Here is a 20,210-nt window from a genome sequence, read left to right as displayed (position 1 = left end):
TTCATATTTCACTTTTGTTTAAAAATGCTCAAGATCTTTGATCTTCAGGTTTCTTGCATTTCCTTGGATCATGCCAAATGACTTTTTCATGGAAACTTTAACTTTTCCATGAGGCATGAAGAGCTAAAGCGATTAAGGTCACAGAGCTATTTAGTGGCAGAACTTTGAGTAAAACCCATGGATTTTGATCCCCAGCCTTGGGTGCTTTTCATAATCCACCTTGTCAATTTGCATCCACTTAATCACCTATAATGAATTCATTATTTTATAGGTGTTGAGCCTGTTTTTATTTGCCTTGGGGCTTAGGAACTAGAACGTTCTCATGTTGTGTCTACCCGCACGAGAATCTCACTGTCAGTCATTTTTTTTTTTTTTTTTTGTAATTGTTCATTCAGAACACGTTCCCAGAGCATGTCCTTGGCGTCAGGTGCTTTGGAATGTAATGGCAGCAATACCAGCATTTGGGTGCGATTGCATAACTCCAAATCCTGTTGTGGGTACTTACCTCATGTGGTCCTCGCTGCCAGCACTGTGATGAGGGAGGCAATTATAGATTCAGTCCTGAAGATCTCGGTAATATTTGTTGGGCACCTGTGAGGACAGGCTAGCTGCAGTTGTAGCAGGCTGGAGAGACTTTTCTTTTCAGTCCACTTCAGGATTTTCAGACAGTTCCTATGAAAACGCTTCGCCAGATATTTGTTCTTCTAACAGTTAAAGGTTACTGTCACTTTGCGTTATATTTGTTCTTTTGTTGGAGCTAGAGTTTGACTGTGGAGCTGTGGTTGGCCTGCTACTAACTCACTATATAGACCAGACTGGTTTCAAAGTTACAGATCTATTTGATGTCTTTCTTTCCCAAAATGCTGGGATCATGCCTGCTTTATTGTTGTTTTACATCTCACCCTTGTTCCAGAGAGAAATGAGACAAAATGCTTGCCTTTCTACCTTATGAAATTTTATTGGCCATAGTTCTGTTAAGCAAGAAGTACCATAAAGAGAAGTCTAGCCACAAACTTGGAGCTAATAGTAACTTCTAGAGGACCCCAGAATTCCAGACCAATAGGATGAAGATAAATTTTCGACTATTGAAAAATAGTCATATGACAAGAACAGGAACGCCACATGAGTTAAAATAAAACATAAAAATTTCTCAGCCTAAAAAGTAATAAAATCTCTTAATCTAAAAATGATAAAAATGTAAATTCAATCGAAAGCATAATGATAAAAATGTACATTAAAGCTACAATGTGACACCGTGGTCTTCACCAGAAGGAAGAGTCGAGGTCTGATAATTTCAAGTGACGACAACTGTGTGGAATAGTGAGGACACAAACATGGACAGTAGGAATGCAAGAATTGTTTTGGAAAACAAGATGGCGGCTTCTTTTTAAGTTGACCTTGTACCTATGTTTTTTCTTTTTCTTCATATACATTCATCCTTGAGAAAACTTTGCTCATAGCTGTAGCAGAACGTATTTGGAACTATCCAAGAGTTCACTGGTGAAGCAATAGGCTCCTTACAGCCATCTCAGCAGCGTACGTGTAACATCAGTGGAAGCCTATACACGGCAGTTACATGCAGTGATATCGCACACAAACATTGGAAAATAGGTGGAAAGAGTAGGTCCAAGAATATTTTGTCTTGTGTTATATCTATAAATGTTCAAAAATAAAAGTCAATAACCTCTCATTTAGAAATATAAATCTGTTTAATAACATGAATTTTGGTTTAAAATACTTTTATTTCATATGTATGTGTGTTTTACCTGCATATGTGGCTGTGCACTATGCACATGCCTGGTACTCATGGAGGCCAGAAGAGGGTGACCGTAGTTATAGATGGTTGTGAGCCATCATGTTGATACTGGGAATCAAATCTAGCTTCTCTGGGAGAACAGATAATGCCATCTCTCCAGCCCCAGCATGATTTTTTTTAAAGTGCCAAGTGGTTATTTATGAGGATGAGGAAGAAAATGAATCCAGAGCAGCAAATTAGTTCAGAAGTATTATAACTCTTTTAGTCTCTTGCTATCTGAACAGTCACAACCATTTGATTTATGAGGATTATTTATATTTTACAACATTGTTTCTTATAGTCTTCTGCTTTAAAATTTTGTGTGTGTGTGTTTGTGTGTGTGTGTGTGTGTGTGTGTGTGTGTCTGTGTCTGTGTGTGTGTGTGTCTGTGTGTATGTGTGTGTGTGTGCAAGAAGAGGTGTAAAGGCCAGGAGACAATTTCAAGTGTCATTCATGAATAGTATCATCTACTTTATTTTGAGAAAAGGTCCCACATTGGCTGATAAAGCATCCCTTTTTTTTTTTAAATGAACTGATAATTTCATTTTCCTTGGTTGAATAAAGCATCATCCCAGAAATGACATGAGATTTTGAGTTTTTTCCACAGGTTTACCTAAACTCCTGGTGACTTTTTCAGTGTCCTTGGCTTTCCTATGTGACCTGAGGCATGCAGAAGACAGCTGTGAAGTAAGCAGCCACACCTACTTACAATGTGAGTTGACTGTCACCATAGGGACAAAGAGATTGCCTGGATCCTGGCCTTTCCTCTACCTTTGTGAAGAGAGTTCCCAGTGTCTCTTTGCACCAGATCACCGGGCAGAGCCAGCCTTCCCATCGTTCTCTGGCCTCTTCCTCAGGTAGCTCCATTTTTCCTGTCCTCTTTGACTTTCCCACCAGCGTATGGCCACTGGGATCCACAGAGCTGGCAAAAAGCACTGGCAGGGTGGTTATGTCCTACGGGCCTCCAGCTCTTTCAGAAGGGCCATTCCATCATGGATTCCAGCCAGCCTACATATCAAAGCATCTCTGTCTTTTTCAAGTGTTCAAGAGAACATCTGAAAAATATGCCCAGTAAACAGCTCACTTTGTTCTTGCTTAGATTTTAATATTTATCTTCCGATCCAAAGCAACATCTGGTGAATGCCAATGGGGAGAAAGATTAGACATTATGAAAAACAGAAGGCTTCCTTCCCCCTTTCCTTTTTTCTTTTCTTTCCAAACAGATTCACAAGTATGAAAAAAAAATAGTAGAGAAATCTGGCAGATTGCACAATGTTTATTCAAAAGAAGGGGGTTATGCCCTAGAATTACTATAGATCTGGGTATTAGAGGCCATACACTTCCAAGGACTCTGAGTTTTTAAAAAGGAAAAAAATATAACAAGCACTACCATGACTGCCTAGATTCAACCCTTTTCTAACAGAATTTTTTTTAAAAGTGAGCATGCTGGTAGCTATACATGGCCTTAATTCCTGTCCGCAGTTCAGTTCTTATGCAGGCTGATATCTTATCACCAAACCTTGCCTTATGTCTTTATTGCTCATCTGGATAGAATAGTTACAACCAACTTTTTAATGAAGACTGATTTCCTCATTAAGATAGAAAACCAAACAAGACCAGGTGCCTACAGTGGAGGAAATAGCTAGCTCTTTTCATGGCTCTTTGTTTTTGTGATGTCCTGAGCAGTCTGTCTTTCCACCAGAGATTTGTGGTCAGCCAGAGGAATAGAATCCTTGGCTGCTGATGCCTTGAAGGGTGTGATGTGTCTTGGAAAGGGATAGTGGGAAGTGAGGGCACAGGAGTTGTAGTCAGGTGAAGCAGGGTCTCAGGATTCACTACCATGACCACAGATCCTGTTCCACTGATTTGGGGGACTTACCTGGATATCTTAAACAGTGCTCTTGGATTATTTCATAGTCTTTCTCTTCACTCTCAGAGGTGTCTGAAACAATTGTGTCTTAGACCCTGTTACAAGTTGTACCCTTACCTATAAGTATATTTTCAGTGTAACTGAGAATTTTGCTCAGCATTCTGGCTATTGCAGAATGCCAAAGTAGATGGGATTTATTGAGCTAGAATTCAGAGTTCTTTGACTTTAACACAGTTTACTTTTCATGTTGAAGAGGAGCGGGAAATACACATGGCTTTTGGTGGCTAGTAGGAAAGCAGGTGTGACCTTTGGAAGATAGTTTGCTAAATCATTGATCAAAACTGTAGAATTCTACATACTTAACATCCTGGAAATTCCACTTCTAGGACTTTATTTTAAGAAAGCAGACAGCAGTGTGTGGTATTTCCAAACAGTGATGTTCTTTGAAGTTAATAGTTGACATGAGCTTACTAATACATCCAAATGCTATGGCGCTAAGAGACTTGAAAATCACGCTGTAGAGTGTTTAGTAGGAAATGCTTACCAAGTCCTGGGAAATAAAAACCACCGACCCCAAAGAGGTGCTTTTGGTGACTCCTTCTACATGCATTATGTTTTTGTACACTATTAGATGCTTGGAAATACCAAGCTGGAAGGATGTATTCAGAAAGGTCCAAAATGTCTGCCTCTAGGTGGCTAGACTGTTGATAGTGTTTATCTTCTTCGTTTAATTTTTATGTATTTCTCTGTGGAACATATGCTGATTTAACAACTAGAAGACACACAGTAAACTCTGCAAGGGACATTAAGGAAATCAAGCAGCATATAGCTTGTCCACTTCTTGAAAGGTTCTGTTTGAGAACATAGAGTACTATTTTCCAGAGTCTTTTCACAGAAACTCCTTCTATTAGATGCCATATCTCCTTGATAGAACTAATATCGGGCTTTATGTCATTTGGCAAAGGCAGATGTATCTGTGGCAAAACTGTGCCCTCTGTATCCATCTATCCAGCGATCTAGAACCACTACCTGCCATTCATCTTTTAGTGAGTACTGTTATGGTCTAGGTGCAAGTGTTGTGTCAGGTCTAGTGACTCAATGATGATAGGACACAAATGTCAACAACCTTGAGAGGTAAAAAGACAGCAGATATAGTGATCATGTGTGATGACTATTATATACTTATAAAGTGTTCAGACTATTTAGAAACTCCTGCTTAGAGGAGCATTTCTAGGAAGAGAAGGTGCCACTGTGGAAATTCAGGTAGTGGAGGCAGCAAGGACAAAGTTACCATGGAGTTTTATGACCTTGTCAAAGGCCAGCTCAGTAGAAGCAGAGGGAGAAGAAAGTTAAGTGACTCTAAGGAGAAAAGGACAGTTCTCTGGGAGATATGGGAAGGCCCTGAAAGGCTCTAGATTTTCTATTAAGTGAGGATGAAGTCCCTCTCCAGTGTCTACAGTGAATGCATGGCAGTATTGGTAGTGCTGGAGCCTGAGGCTCTTGGCTTATGGTCCACTTCATATAATGTTGTCTCTCAGCATCTGTGATGAAAGCTTTGGTGGAGATGTGTGTGGGAAGAGAAACCAGAGCTATGCAAAGCAAGTTCTGCTTAAGTGGGGGAAGAGAATTCCTGAAGGAGCTTTTATTACTTATGCTAAAGAGAGCAGGACCTCATTAACTGTTTTCCTTTGGATCCAACGGCATCAACTGAAAGAGCAATAGATGGAGAATCTAGAATTGTAAGTTCTAGAGCTATTATTACCACTGTTTGAATGAACATTTTCACCACATTCTCTTAACTATTTAGGCTTATGCTTCTGTATCTATAGTCATATCATTATCTATATATTTGTTGATATCTCAGTTTATTTATATACTTTAATTTCTTTTCAAATCTGATCAACTCTACCTACTCATTCATAAAATTTCTGTGAGAGGAAACATGGACTAATTGTGTTTGCCAAACTTTGAAATTTTGTAAGTGTAAATCTAGTTTTGTTTTTGTTTCTTTGATACTGCCTACGTGGAAGCTCTAGTTCACATATCATGGCTTCTCTGCCAATTTTAACAATGGCTTTTAAATGACCAACAACTCTAGTGAGGTAATTAGAGACAAGTTTAAAAAAAAGAAAGAAAACAAACCTATAAGTCACCAGAAAGGGAGTTAATTTTCCAGAACAGAAGAACCTAAAGAGAGAAGATAATGTGTTGGGAACAGGCAAACTGAAAGAGAGCAGAGTAGCTTGTATCATTTACGCAGAACTTTGCCAGAGAGACCAATGGCAGAGAGGGATGATGGGCAAACATTTCCCCATCAAACTATGGGAAAAATGGTCAGTTATGGGAATTCAGACAACTCAGTTTGACATTATCCCTGACAAAATTGTAGGAGGGATTATTAATTAGATGGTTTATGAACTTCCAGAAATAAAAGTAGCTGTCTGGGAACCAACTCATATGGAATGTGGTTGTGTCGTCAAGCAACTTCATTTCTTTCAGATAGGCACATAAGTGATTTACAATATAAACACAGAGGGAGTCCTTCACAAACTAGTCTAAGACTCTGCTCCAACCCAGAAGCAGAAAAATAATAGAAGTAAGGAAGGATAAAACCACTTTTGGTGCTAAGCCCCACAGTGGCTTAATAAGCCTCAAATTGCTTTGAAGTCAGGTATTTGCAAAATCCGTTTTGATTTTGCATTTGTTTCTATTTCCATATTTGCAAATATTTCATAACATTTTAGTTTTCTCTCTCTTTTTTTTGGGGGGGGTGCTTGTTCTGGATCTTGCTCTGTAGACCATGCTAGCCTCAAACTCACAGAGATCTGCCTGCTTCTGCCTCCAGAGTGCTGGGATTAAAGGCGTGCATCCCAACCACCTGGCTGTTCTATTATTTTTTTAATAATTTAAAATTTATTCTTCAGGAATCTCATAAACCTGTACAATGTAATTTTGTCATATCCACCCCAACTCTCTCCAGCTACCCCCGGAACTCTAACACAAGTCCATCCAGAGTTCACATACTCTTTTTCTTACCTTTTTTTTCAATACATGATATCATATGAAAGTTTATCTCAATAACAGTAATTGTTGAATAAACAATCTTACTATCTGCCAAATATAATCCTAAAATGCCATACTCAATGGATCCAAAGATAACTGCAAGACAAAAAACCCACAATTATAAAAGGATCGCTCATCAAAAACTGAAAAAAAAATTTCATATTCTTTGGAATATGAAAGTGGGCAAACAAGTGTGATTTCCCATTAAATTTGAACAGCCAAACACTTCCTATGCAGAAGTCTCAGTTATTTAGCCTGGAGTGAAGCCAAATTATACTCTTTTTCTTTTCAAAATTATACTCTTTTTCTTTTCAAAATAGATAAACCACTAAGCCCAATTGGTGCTAACCATCCATGTATCGGTGTGGGGTCATCCAAGGAAACCTAGGCAATGCTCCAACAGCCACATCTTCCTCAGTGAGCAACTTCCAATAGCTGCTCAGCTAGGGGTGGGTCTTTAGGAGCCCTTCCCCTATCCCTGCTGGGATTTTGACTGGCTTTATCTTGTGCAGATAACCACATTTCCCACGAGTTCTTATGTACCATTGCCATGTCAAGTGTACAAGAAAGCCTTTCACAACTCTCTTCTTCCTCCTCTACTTCTTACAGTCTTTCTACCCCCTCTTCTGGGATGTTCTCTGAACTTTGGGTGGAGGGAGGTTGGTATAAATGACTCACTTATAGATGAGTACCTAGACTCATTTATTGTCAGCACTTTGGCAAGTTATGAATCTCTGAACTAATCACTCACAATCCTCTATGGGCAATGTTGAGAGCAACACAAATCAGTGCAAAAAGAAAATGGTTAGAAGGCAGTTTGACAACCATTTTCAAAACAGCAGTATGTTCCCTACTAAGATCCATGACCTCCCCAGACATGGGCTTTTGACCAGGTCTATTTTTTGTTGTTTTGGAACTGATGCTGCATTACTTTTCTCTGAATCTTGCAGAGTGATTGGCATTCCAGGAGCAAATGGGTTATATTTACCTCCACGGCTCCATTCGCCTTCAGCATGGAGGTTTAACTAATGAGACAATGGCCTATGATTTACAATGTATTTGAAACATGAGTTCCAATCAGTGAAGTGAAAAATCTAGAGTTGAATGTGGATTCCAACATTTCAACAATAACATGACTAAAATCTCTGCTACCAAATTAGAGCAAGCATTATATATATTGGCCACTTACTGTATACTAGGTTTTGTTCTAGTCATTCAGCATGCATCATAGTACTCAGTTATCTACCACCTCTACAAAGACAGATGCTAGATTGTTAGTATTTTACAAAAGGGAAAACAAAGATTGGTGAGTGTTGTCTCCAGTGTCATATCGATGGTAAGGATCTGTACCAGCTATTCCATAATAATTTACCTGCTTCCACACCTTTGTAAATTAAGGCTGCCCCAAGCTATGTTGAATATATACAGCACAGTGAAACCTCAAGTCACTGTAGTGCTGATGCTTTGAGATCCTTACCATCTTCAAGTAAACATCAGACATGCAAAAGAACACAGTGTTAGGAGCCATGGGTAGTACGTTTCTGATGCAAAGAAAACAGAACCTCAGTGGCTAGCCTAAAGTGTGTGTTAACTCTGGGTGGTGTGATGTTAAAATACTGTTGACACTCTGTAGGTCTAGGACACGGTGGCTATGGAAGTCATGTCTTTACTAGGCAAATACAGTCATCATTTCTAGCAAATGGTCTGAGAATCTGTTGTGATGCTGATTTCAAGAAAGAAGCTAGAGTTTGACATGATTTATAGTCTCTCTGTCTGTGACCTTTGTCCTTCCTGCTGCTCCTTCTGACCCTCCTGTGGGATCTGCCATCTTTCTGGCTGATGTTAAGAGAGCGCTTGCAAATCTGAGGGACCCAGCATAGGAACCACAACACCCCATTTCTGATTTTGACACTGAATAAATTGGTGTTTGGCTCTATGTAAATCCCCCTGATCTCTTTGGGTTACCTACTTCGTACTTCCGCCTAATTCACAGGCTGAAACAAGACCTTGCATATAAAATTGTAGGAAAGTATGAAACATCATGCATTATTATTGCTAATAATCTTTGAGTTAGTTGCAACAATGCCTAAAGCCAGGATTATTCTTGAATAAATATCACACCTGTTGGGGAAACTACTCTCTACTATCCATACTTCCACCTTCTCTAGACTGCATATTTTTAGACTCTCTCTAACTCAGTGTAGCTGTTCTTCATTGGAAATCCAGTCTGCCTTCTCTTTCTAAAGCGAAAGGACTTTGTAAAGTGAATGTCTGGGATGTAACTGGTACATATATCGAATCTCCTTAGTCTGTGCTGTTAAGTAAGTTTAATTAATTTACTAAGTTAATGTTCTACTGCTAGCAACAGAGCCTCATTGCCATCAGCTGGGGAGAGGGAATTGAAAGTCTAAATGAGCTCATTTTTTCACAGTTGGAATTAGGGACCAGTTAGCCAGTTGTGAGGGTTTTCCAATTTCTCCATCTGCCCTGGAGGGATTCAGGCAATTCTCTCCCCCAACACTAAGTGTGAGTAAGATCAGGAAGAGGTACAGGGATAAGGAAAAAAAAAAAGCCCAAACAAAATAAAAAAAAAAACTCAGCTCAGGTTTTGCTTCCATTTTTAGAACTGAAAGTGCAGTCTGGGAGCTGCTTGTTAGGTGGGGTTTGGAGAGCATCTGCTCATGTGCCTAATTTGGAAAAAGAAGAAAGGCCTCAGTGAAGGATATTTAACTGTGTGCGTTTTCATTGCTGGGTGAGCAGATAAAGGAAAAACAAATAAACAATAAAAGAATGGAAACAAAATTACAGAAATTTGCAAAATTTGACAAATGGTGGCCTCTAGTTGCCACAAGCTAATGGCTTGCAATGATTAATAAGAGTAAAAATAATTGCATTTCATTAAGATTGATGACACCCCATTTAACCTCCCCTCTTGTTTCAGCCCTAAAGTGGAAAGAGATGAAGTTCTCATCTATAATAGCTCCTGTAACATTACCATGGAAACTGAGGCAGAGATGGAGTGCAAGACGTCTAATCAGCCAATTATCGCCAAGATTACTGAAATACAGAAAAGCCGGGGCCAGAACACTCAGGTATAATCAAATCTTTTTTACAGACTGATTCAAATGGCTCAAATTAAATTAGTAATATTGTGTACATTAAAAAAAACAATTTAGTCCAAATGGCAGTGATATATAATATTAAATACTCTCAAACTTTGAGGGGCTGATCCAGTGCTTAGGATCTGAATTCATAGTTAACTATGGTTAATCATATATTTTCTCCAAAACAAATGAGTCCTGCCTGGCCTCTGTGCGGGCAAATTCTGAATAGATAACCTCTACAGCATTCTGTCCTGATTTCTGCATTCATGTTAGAAAGGGGGTCCCTGTGTTTTATTTCTTGATAAACCAAATAGCCGACAATTTAACCAGGCCCCTTCTGGAAGGCTTCCAAATCCCTCAGCCATCTTCAGCTTGCAAGACAACAGTGTCGCCTGTCTATCTGGTTCAGTTCTGTTCTATGGGGAAGGAGTGTGAACATCAGCCTCGGAGGAGATATCCCTGGGAAGTTAGGAATAAGAAGGGCCAAGCGCCATTTGGTCTGGCCTCTCCATTTCAGTGTATCCCATAGAAACCAGCTGAACCACTCCCTCCAAGTGGCTCTTCTGATGCTATGTTATTTAAGTCCCCAGTGAGAGATTTCACAGCCTCCCAAGGGAATTTTCGAGAATTGAAATCAGAGGCTAAGAGTTCTTTGGAAATATATCTGATAATCTCTTACAACTCCCCAGGCTTCTCACTGTACACAGACCCAAAATAATATTTATTGAGCACCTACTCCCTTAGGTGCCTTTCTTTTTGTGAAAGCAATCCTGAGGTCATCTTGCTTTGTCTCTTTTATTTGCTACACACGTTTATTAAGTGCCTATTCCATGTCACACAGTATTCTAGCTCCTTTTGTGTATGCCGTTAAATCCACCCCACCCCAATCCAAATCTCTACCTTGTGGTAAATATTGGCTTGTGGTAAATATTTCTGCGTGAGTTTTGTATTTCTGCCGAAAATGTGTGTTGTTTTGCACAGTCTGTTTTCTGTCCTTCCTAAACTGAGCCCTGTCTGTCCCCAGTCCAAGGGGCCTCTGTGTTCTTTTTTCCCCATGTCCAGTCTTCTCACTCCAGCAAAACCTCCTATCAAGTGATTCCCTAGTGTCCTCACTTACTGCTTCACCATGTGACCTCCCAAATGCCTTTCAATCCACAGCTCACACAGCTTCTTATTTCCACATCCTCTGTCCTATAGTTTCCGGTCCCACTTCACCCTTCTGCCAGGTGAGACTGTAGGGGACACTGAGCATCATTAAGCCTCTCTCAATCTTACTTTTTAAGATACTTTTTCTCTGGCAGTTTCATATGTGTATATGTGCATTTAAGTTGTTTTCATGCCCTTTGTCCTCTCTTGTATCCCTTCCCTTGCTGATGAAACTTTCCTCTTTCCAACATGTCCCCGTCTTCTTTCATGCCCCCTCTTTTTGCATGTGACCATTAAGATTGATTTACATTTTGTGCATGACCCTGGGTAGGATGTTATTTACTGGAGCATGAACTACACCACTGAAGAAAACGTCACCTTCAATGACTGTCCCAAACCATTAACTATCAATCGTCCTTGATGGAGGAAAAGGGTCTCATGAGACGTTCCTCATCCATCATGAAATATTGAGGGGCTCAAGCTTGGGCAAGTAACCATAGCTTCAAGGAGTTAATGAGTACAACAGCCGTACCATGTCCAGAGATAGCATGTTTTGACACATCCCTGTCCTCTGCCTCTTACATGCTCCCTCCACTCTGCCTTCTGCAAAGGTCTCTGAGCCTTGATAGAGAGGTCCTGTCTTGTGACAAACCCTACACCAACACTTATTCTCAGCACCAGCTTTATGTCTCTGTTTCCACCGCCCTGGCCTTACTTTCAGTCTGAATGGGCAACAGTCTAACATTCTTGGAACGTCAACATAAGCAAATTCTGGGCAAAGGATCCAAGAGGAAGGTTATCACATTGGTTAAGTGTCTGAGCTTTGGAGCTCTACTACCAGATTTGAATACACTACTCACCCTAAGGAAATTATTTTGCCTACCTGTGCCTCAGTTTTCTTATCTGTATAGTGGGGATAATAATAGTAGCCACCTGATCAGGCTACTGTGAGCCTAACTACATGGAAGACACTGAAAACTGCATCACACACAGACAGCAGATGTCCAGTGTTGGCAGTGACAGGGCAAGAAAATGGTATCGGATTACTTATCACAGTATTGGCTGCTTTGACCAGATAATTTTACTTTTTAGATTTCATTAAGTTTTTTTTTTTAACATTTCAGAGTCTAATTTGAGATTTAAGGCATCTTTAGATGCTTCATTTATTTTAAAATCCTTAAGCAATGAATGTTTATTGAGTTCTAAACATCTTCAAATTCCTCCGCTGTGCTCTTAAAAAGATAAGAATACAATATGAAAGTATACACAATGGAGTACTACTCAGCAGAAAAAAACAATGACAGCATGAAATTTGCAGGCAAATGGATGGAACTAGAAAAAAAACATCCTGAGTGAGGTAACCCAAACCCGGAAAGACAAACATGGTATGTACTCACTCGAAGTTGAGTCTAGATATAAAGCAAGAACAATCAGACTGCAACCCACAGAACAAAGGAGGCTGTAGCAGAGGGCATCCTAGGGTGACTGTGGCTTATAATAAGTTTTGGTTTTACTCAATTACTGAGCAAGCCTCAATGAAACATTTCACTATTAAAATAAAAATTTATACTGTATCAATGATAATAGAAAAATAAACAAAAAACAAACAAACAAATAAATAAACAAGGATGTCCTCATTGTTAAGGGATAACTGGGAAGTGAGGTAAGGGAGAAGGTAAGACTCACAAGAGGGTACCTCAAGTTGATTCATTGTAGTTTAATGGAGCTTTGGGCATCACCCAGACTAGTGTTTCAGAGAAGAATCAGCTATGATTCATAAGGACTAAAGACTTGGTAAAGATCACATAGCTTGGTATTTGACATCACAGTGGTGGAGCCATAAGTCACTGTGGAGAAAGAAAGCCCTTTGCTCTTTAGGAACTGGGCTGGGGGAGAATGAGGGCATGTTTCAAAAACCTGCCAGACTAATGCTATATATGGGAAACTCCATTCCTGAGGGGTGAAGGAGATATATATCACAGCTGTGGCTGCCACATGTGGTAGTGCTGATGATAAAGTCATACTTTTAAATAGTCTATTTGGAGCAGAGCCCTTGCAAGTAGCTAGGAAGACATGTGGAAGAAAGTTATGGCAGAATCCTCAGAATCTGAGACCCATGTTAGCCTCAGCTGCAACTAGTCACAAAGAGTCAGGGACATAAATTTTTACTCATTGACTATATTATGTATAGGGAGTCCAGTGATATCTATGCGGCTTGAGTGGGCACACAGTGTCCAGGACCCAGGAAAATGTAGTTCTAGGTAATGGAAAAATTGTTAATCCTAGATTCTATTCTCTGGTGAAGTGGCTTATGTTACTTTGGGAAGTGGGTATCATGAAGTCCACAATTAACTTGGGCATAGAGTTGATTTATAACCTAAGCCATTACGATCTGAGAGGAGAAAGTCCCCAGTAATTTTCCTATCCATGTAAGAATGTGTGGTTTCTCTACTTTGGCCTTGGGGTATTTGTCTGAGCTTAGAGTTGGAGACCCACAGTATGGGCAGACACTTAACTGGGACAATTAGAATAGATAGTTAGCAGCAGAAGGTCCCCAAAGTCAGATGAACTGGTTAATGTTGGCTCTCTCTCTTGCTGTGTGCATGTAGGTATGAGTATATTTATATGTTTATGAATATGTTCCTTTATCAAGGATATTTAGGAGCATTCTATACCTGATTTATAATGTGAATTTTATAAAGACCTATGGTATTAGCATAACTTGTCTTTGGAACACTTCAATTCCATAGTTTTCCAAAGGGCTGACACCTCCCTTCATGCCCTCATCCTGGAAAGAGTAGTCTGTGTCACCGTCGCAGTGTGTGTGTGTGTGTGTGTGTGTGTGTGTGTGTGTGTGTGTGTACTAAGTGTTGAGCTTTGTGGTTGTCAAGATGAGGTCTTAACAGGGGAACATGAACCAAAGAGAGATGGTTTGTCGGGGGACAGCAGATGGATTTGGTCCATTGTGTATGCAGGGCTGGTGTTCAACTTGAGCAGGCCTGAGGCAACGGCAGAGCTCTATGACAAGTGCAGAGAAAGGAAGGATGTGGAAAGCAGCCTCTCTTCATTTCTGCCTCCAGGAAATTCTGCCAAGTTCATCCCACTCTTTCAGTTGTTTATCCCGGCAGTTTTAGGGTGGTTACTTGAAAAGGCTTCTCTAAGAGGAAGTTGTTTCTAATATTTCTATTTTTCTACTTAGAAGTAGAAAAATAATCAGAAGCAGCACTTTTAAACTTCTCTGGGAAATGCCCTTTGAATCCAGAAACTTGTATCTACTAAAATATTATTTGGTATGAGGATAAAGTAAAGATGTATAATTCGGTATGAGACTATAATGAAACTATACAAAATTCAGAAAATTTACCCTCTTCATCCTTTCTCTGAAAGGTGATTTGAGAAATTGAAAATTGAATCCAAGAAAATATGACATGACATGACTTACAGAAAACAATAATGAACAGAAAATGAGAAACACAGAAGGAACAACATAAAAGTTGTTGACAGTATGTCTCTGGACTTAATATAGTTATTTTGTTGTACATATGTGTGTGTGTTTGTATGTATGTACATGTGCATGTAAAAGTCAGAGGCCAAACTCATGTGGTTTCCTTCAGGCACTGTCTACCCTTTTCAAACACGGTCTCTCTCATTGGCCTGAGCTCACTAAGGAAGTTCTATTGGGTGGCCAGAAAGCCCTGAGAGTAGGCCTGCCTCCTCCTCACTGGAGCTTGGGTATCAAACCCTTGCTGCCACAGCCACCTTTGGTTTTTGCTTTTGTTTTGTTTTGTTTTTTGAGGCAGGGTTTCTCTGTGTAGCCCTGGCTGACCTGGAACTCACTCTGTAGACCAGGCTGGCCTTTAACTCAGAGATCTGCCTCTGCCTTCTAAGTGCTAGGATCAAAGGCATGCACAGCAACCATCCAGTATCCCACTTGTGTTCATGTGGATTTTGGTGATCAAACCTGGATCCTCCTGCTTGCACGGCAAGAATTTTATTTAAAGAACTATTTCTACAGTTCCTTACCATAGTTTTCAAGAGTGGTTCTTACTGAAAGAAATAGTGACATCCTTCAAGTGGCTAGAGAGAGAGAGAGAGAGAGAGAGAGAGAGAGAGAGAGAGAAAGAAGCATACGTCCCTTCTTTGAAGAAATGAGACAAAGCACAGTATATGACAATGGAAAGTTGGTTGGAGAATGGCATATGATGTAACAAAGTGGAGGGAATATTCACAAAGGAGAATTCTGTAAAAAAGAAGACAGATCACCCTTTCAGACCTTAAGACTTTGAATTTGAAGACAGTTAAATACCAAGAATTGAGCACAAGTGTCTTAGGGTTTCTATTGCTATGAAGAGACACCATGAGCTTGGCAACTCTTATAAAGGAAAACATTTAATTGGGTGGCTTCCAGTTTCAGTGTTCAGTCCATTATCATCCTGGCAGGACATGGCAGCATGCAGGCAGACACAGTGCTGGGGAAGGAGCTGAGAGTGGAGAAGGAGCTACGTCTGGATCCTGCAGGCAACAGGAAGTGAACTGAGACACCAGGCGTGGCTTGAGCATATATGAGACCTCAAAGCCCCCCCCCCCCCCACAGTGACATACTTCCTCCACCAAGGCCACCCCTACTCCTAATAGTGCCACCTACCATGAGCTTATGGGGGCCAATTACATTCAAACTAGCACAACAAGATAAGACGTCATTAGTGACTTTACTCAATGCTGTGACCAAGTACATGAAGCAAGGTAAAGAAGAAAGTATTTACAGTCTGAGGGGATACAGTCCATCATAGTGAGAAATGGTGGTGATAGGATTATGAGGTAGCAGCACATTGTGTTAGAAAGCAGAGTGCACAGAAGTATAGCCAGGCTACAAAACCTCAAAGCCTACCTCTAGCAATGGTGGAGGCTTTACAAGTTTCTAAGACCGTTTGTGGATCAAGTGTAAGAACACATGAGCCTCTGGAGACATTTTACATTCTATCCACAACAGACATTGGGATATAAAGGTTGCCTGATATCTACTAAGGGAAGTGGTATCCCTGAGAAGTACTATCCCTATTTTTTCTTAACTGGTGTAACCGCTATTGAAACTTCATCCTCCAAGAAGCAGGCCCATGATTTCAGCAGAAAATATACTGGTAAGGCATTGTGTTCTTAAACATAACTGAAAGGTGGGTGGATAGGTTGTTTTTCTTTAAGGAAAAGTCAGTCCTGTAATTCCCTACTAAATCCAGTCCTCCAGCCAACCCTGGCAATTCAGCCCATCAAATTGTACTTTTCTCAGGAAGATAATGAGGGATGTTTCTATGGAGAGATTAAAACAGAGTGAAGACCCTCAGATACCACATTTGGAAGCCTCATGACATCCATTTAACACTCAGGTTTTTCTTTTTCTGGATTTATTTTTTATTATTTTATGTGTATGAGTGTTTTGCCTGCATGTACATCTGTGCACCACATGCATGCCTAGTGCCCAAGGAGGTGGTGAACCTCCATGTGGTTGCCTAACCACTGAGCCAATTAATAAGTCATAATTAAGTGTGATTTGGCAGACTTATTGTTTGGGCCAAAAGAGTACTAAGTTTCAGATTTACTCCTGTGCTATGTGCAAGTATAAAGCCAGCCAAAATATTTCAGGAATAGGCTAAGAAACGACAGATGCATGTTCTGATGAGGAAGGCAACAGACAAGGACCATGACTTTCTTGTTGGAAAGCACTGCTCAAAACACAGTGCAAGGTATGAGTATCCTCCAAGATAAGAGTGTCACTGGCTGGAACACTAAGAGATTGGAGTCCAAGGCTGATGATGGTGATAGAGATTATAGGGGAGGGTTTCAGAGGGGAAGGGCCTTGCCAAAGTGGAACACCAGAAATCTGTGTGGGACTTATATCTTTAGAACTCATGTAGTTAGATCTTTAAAACAACAGCTGCTGAGATGTCTGGAGTGAGCTGAGGCACCAATTGCTGGAGCGGTAAAATGCTGGGTGATTTCAAATGGTGACCAGGAAGACTGGAGAGCTGTCACTCAGTTTTCTTTTACAGACTACAAAATTCCTCACAGATTAATTAATGTTCAGTGTTTGGCTGGTTAAATCACTACCCCCACCCCAGTTTGTGCATGTGTGTGTGTGTGTGTGTGTGTGTGTGTGTGTGTGTATAGTTGTGTGGGTGTGTGTTTGTGTGTATATGGCTGTGTGGGTTGGATGCATGTAGAAATGAATGTATATGTATGTGGAGACCTGCGGTTAACGTCAGGTGTCTATCTCAGTCACTGTCTATTTACTGAGCATCTGTTTCTAACTGGCCCTGAAGCTCACTGATTCCAGCCAGTTCAGCTAGCCAGCTTGTCCTTAGCATTCCCTCTCTTTGTCTCCTGAGTGCTGGGATTTACAGGTGGCCACCACACCTGCCCAGCTTTTCCAAGGGTTCTGGGGATTGAGTTCTGATCCTCACATAAAGGCATTACCTGCTGAGCTATCCCCGAACCCCGAACTCTTTGTCTGTAAGTTCACTTGGGCTTCTCTGTATATTTCTACTTTACAATACTTATTTCCTTAAAACCGAAGGATTTTTTTTTTTTTTATCTTATGATATCGCATAGTACTTTATCATACTTGTGGGATTTATCTCTTCTGGATATTTAAGTTACATGCATTGATTTTAATATTCTGTCTCCCAGTTAGACAGTAAAAGGCACTGAAGGTGAGCACCGCTTGAGATTCCTTTTTGAGGGCTGAAAAGGTGAAGACAAATACTTGGTTTGGACCACTGATCAGAAAGCAAAGCACACCACTTAATCTAATCCCCACTTGTTTAAAGAGAATATCCTAGAAAATTCCCACAATTCAGTGTTGATAGCATTCAGCTTTTTCTTTACACTGTGTATCTTGAAACAGACTTGAAAAATCTCTAATCAATTTTATTTGTCTTATTACAGGAATCAAAAAACCAGCTTTCCCCTTTATTTCGTTTTGTTTTGTGGCTCCTTTTCACTTTATTTCCCTTTACTCCTTTTCTCTCTCCCCTCCTTCCTTCTCTTTCCCTTTCTCTCCTTTCTCCCACTCTCCTGCATTTTCCCACGCCCTCTCCCACCCTCCCCCCCCCCCTTCTCCCTTCCTTTTGGATCTACCTCTTTAACTCGCTGTCATGTGTTTGTAGACAGAAAGTGTGGGATGCAGGGTTGAACTAGTTCTTAGAACAGGTACATAGGAGATACAGGAGCTTGGAGGTTCCCTAGCTGACCTGTATGAAACCCAACTCCTTTGTGTCTGCATTTTCTCTATGAAATGAGGGTCCTAATGCATAGTAGCTATCTACTGCCAGGAGTCAGACATTTCACCTCAGAAAGGGTTTATCTCCTTAGGATAATTAGGCAGGCAGCAGAGTCAAGTAAGCTGAAAAGTGAACAGGATTCCTGGGGCCTGACTTCTAATTCTAGCACTGTCTGTCTGTGACTGTGAGGCTGCTCACTTAAACTTTCAATCAATTAGCGGAACTTGACACCCAGGTTTGGAGGAAGACAATACATGTAAAAATGGAACAGTCAGGGAATCCTAAAATTCTAATGTGTCGTTGTGATATGGTGCCTATGACCTTGGGCCCTGGGAGAAAATTAGATTTGTTTATTATATAGCTTTGGGCACATTTCCTTAGCTTCACCAAACCCATTCACTCTTGTTTCCCAAGGTTGTCAGGATTAAGTAACAGCTACAGAGCCTCTAACAGTGTCTTATTCATAGGTAGCCTCCAAATGTGCTGTTTTTTATTGTCTTTTGAACACATGAGATACACATCTGGAAAAGAATAGATTTGTGCATGCTTGGAAATTTGTTGTGCTGGTTAGGATATTGTTTTTTGCTTACTCTGGGGACATCGCACCTAGAACCAGCTGTGTTAAAGAGACTATGCTTTGTCATTGATTTGAACCTAAGGCCTTGTATGCTTCCTTATCATGCCCCTCTTTTCAGAAGAATAAATCCAGGGAATATTTAGCCTGATTTCAGTCTTTAACTCACCTTTATAAGCCTCTTGCACCTTTCTTCTCTGTCAGAGAACTTTAGTATTGACCGAGTTTGTGACATCACTCTTGAGTAGTCCAAACATGCTTGTCTGTAGTGGCCATGTACCTCTCTTAGAAGGCCTTGTCCTCTGGTCCTTCTTACTGAGAGCTTTTGACAAGTAAGACATTGCAGGTGTGTGGGCTTTTAACAGGGGTGGGAACCAGGATCTGTTCTATATAAATGGAAGAGTTTGATACACCCTTAGAATTCAGTAGGGGTGTTTGCTTTCAACAAACAAACAAGCAAAGAACTGAGAAAGCATAAAATGTATTTAAACCATGCCTATGTGCAGGACCTCAAAATCCTTGTGTGTTTCTTTGTTGATAAACACCTTCCTGATTCCAAATGATGGGAATTTTTTAATGACGTGCTGGCTCTAATGGGATGACTCATTATTCAGTTCTATGCCAGGCAACTTTCCTTGGATAACAGAGACAAGATCAATCTGCAGGAAAGAAATGCCCTGTTCTAGTGTTTGCTTCCAAATGATGTCTTTTCAAACATGTCACAAATACTAATTAAATCTCCCTGCCTTCCTACACAATGAGCAGAATGGAATAGACCTGGGCTCCTCCATAGTTTAATGTCAAAAGAAATGGCCTCCACTTTGGGGCCCACAGCTACAGTTCCAGCCACCTGAAAACACTGCCATTTAACTTCTTTCCTTCCCAGAGGGGACAGTATGCACAGCGAAGCAGAAGCAAATATATTTTGTTTGGTATATTCCTGGTATTGGCTCTTAGAAGTCTGAAGGACAGTACCTGATGACTTTTTATTTATTTGTTTATTTATTTAAAATAGAAACAAAGAGAACAATATAAAGAATCAATGAAACACATAGTTGGTTCTTTGAGAAAATCAACAAGATAGACAAGCCCTTATACACACTAACCAAAAGGCAGAGAGAGAGACAGAGAGAGAATCCAAATTAGCAAAATCAGAAATGAAAAGGGAGTCATAACAACAGACAACAACAACAACTCCACAAAATTGGAAAATCTAAAAGAAATGGACAATTTTCTGGATAGGTACCACATAACAAAGTTGAATCAGGACCAGATAAACAATTTAAATAGACCTATAACCCCTAAGGAAACAGAAACAGTTATTAAAAGTTTCCTAACCACCAAAAAAGCCCAGGGCCAGATAGGTTCAGAACAGAATTCTACC

The 20,210-nt window shown here is 40.3% G+C and overlaps 1 protein-coding gene across 1 annotated transcript in view; it reads left to right on the top strand.

The window, feature by feature from the left end:
* The window catches only part of Pkhd1 (PKHD1 ciliary IPT domain containing fibrocystin/polyductin), a 458,933-nt gene that overhangs the window by 84,849 nt on the left and 353,874 nt on the right, over positions 1–20,210 (top strand). Inside the window, exons 33-34 of the mRNA XM_036168402.1 lie at positions 2,433–2,652; positions 9,670–9,820. Of these exons, the coding sequence (XP_036024295.1) occupies positions 2,433–2,652; positions 9,670–9,820 (371 nt within the window). The remainder of the gene's footprint in view (positions 1–2,432; positions 2,653–9,669; positions 9,821–20,210) is intronic.

This window comes from Onychomys torridus, chromosome 18, assembly GCF_903995425.1.
Source record: "Onychomys torridus chromosome 18, mOncTor1.1, whole genome shotgun sequence".
Taxonomy (NCBI): domain Eukaryota; kingdom Metazoa; phylum Chordata; class Mammalia; order Rodentia; family Cricetidae; genus Onychomys; species Onychomys torridus.
Note: the sequence above shows the minus strand (reverse complement) of the source record. Positions and strands in the feature narration are given on the sequence as shown.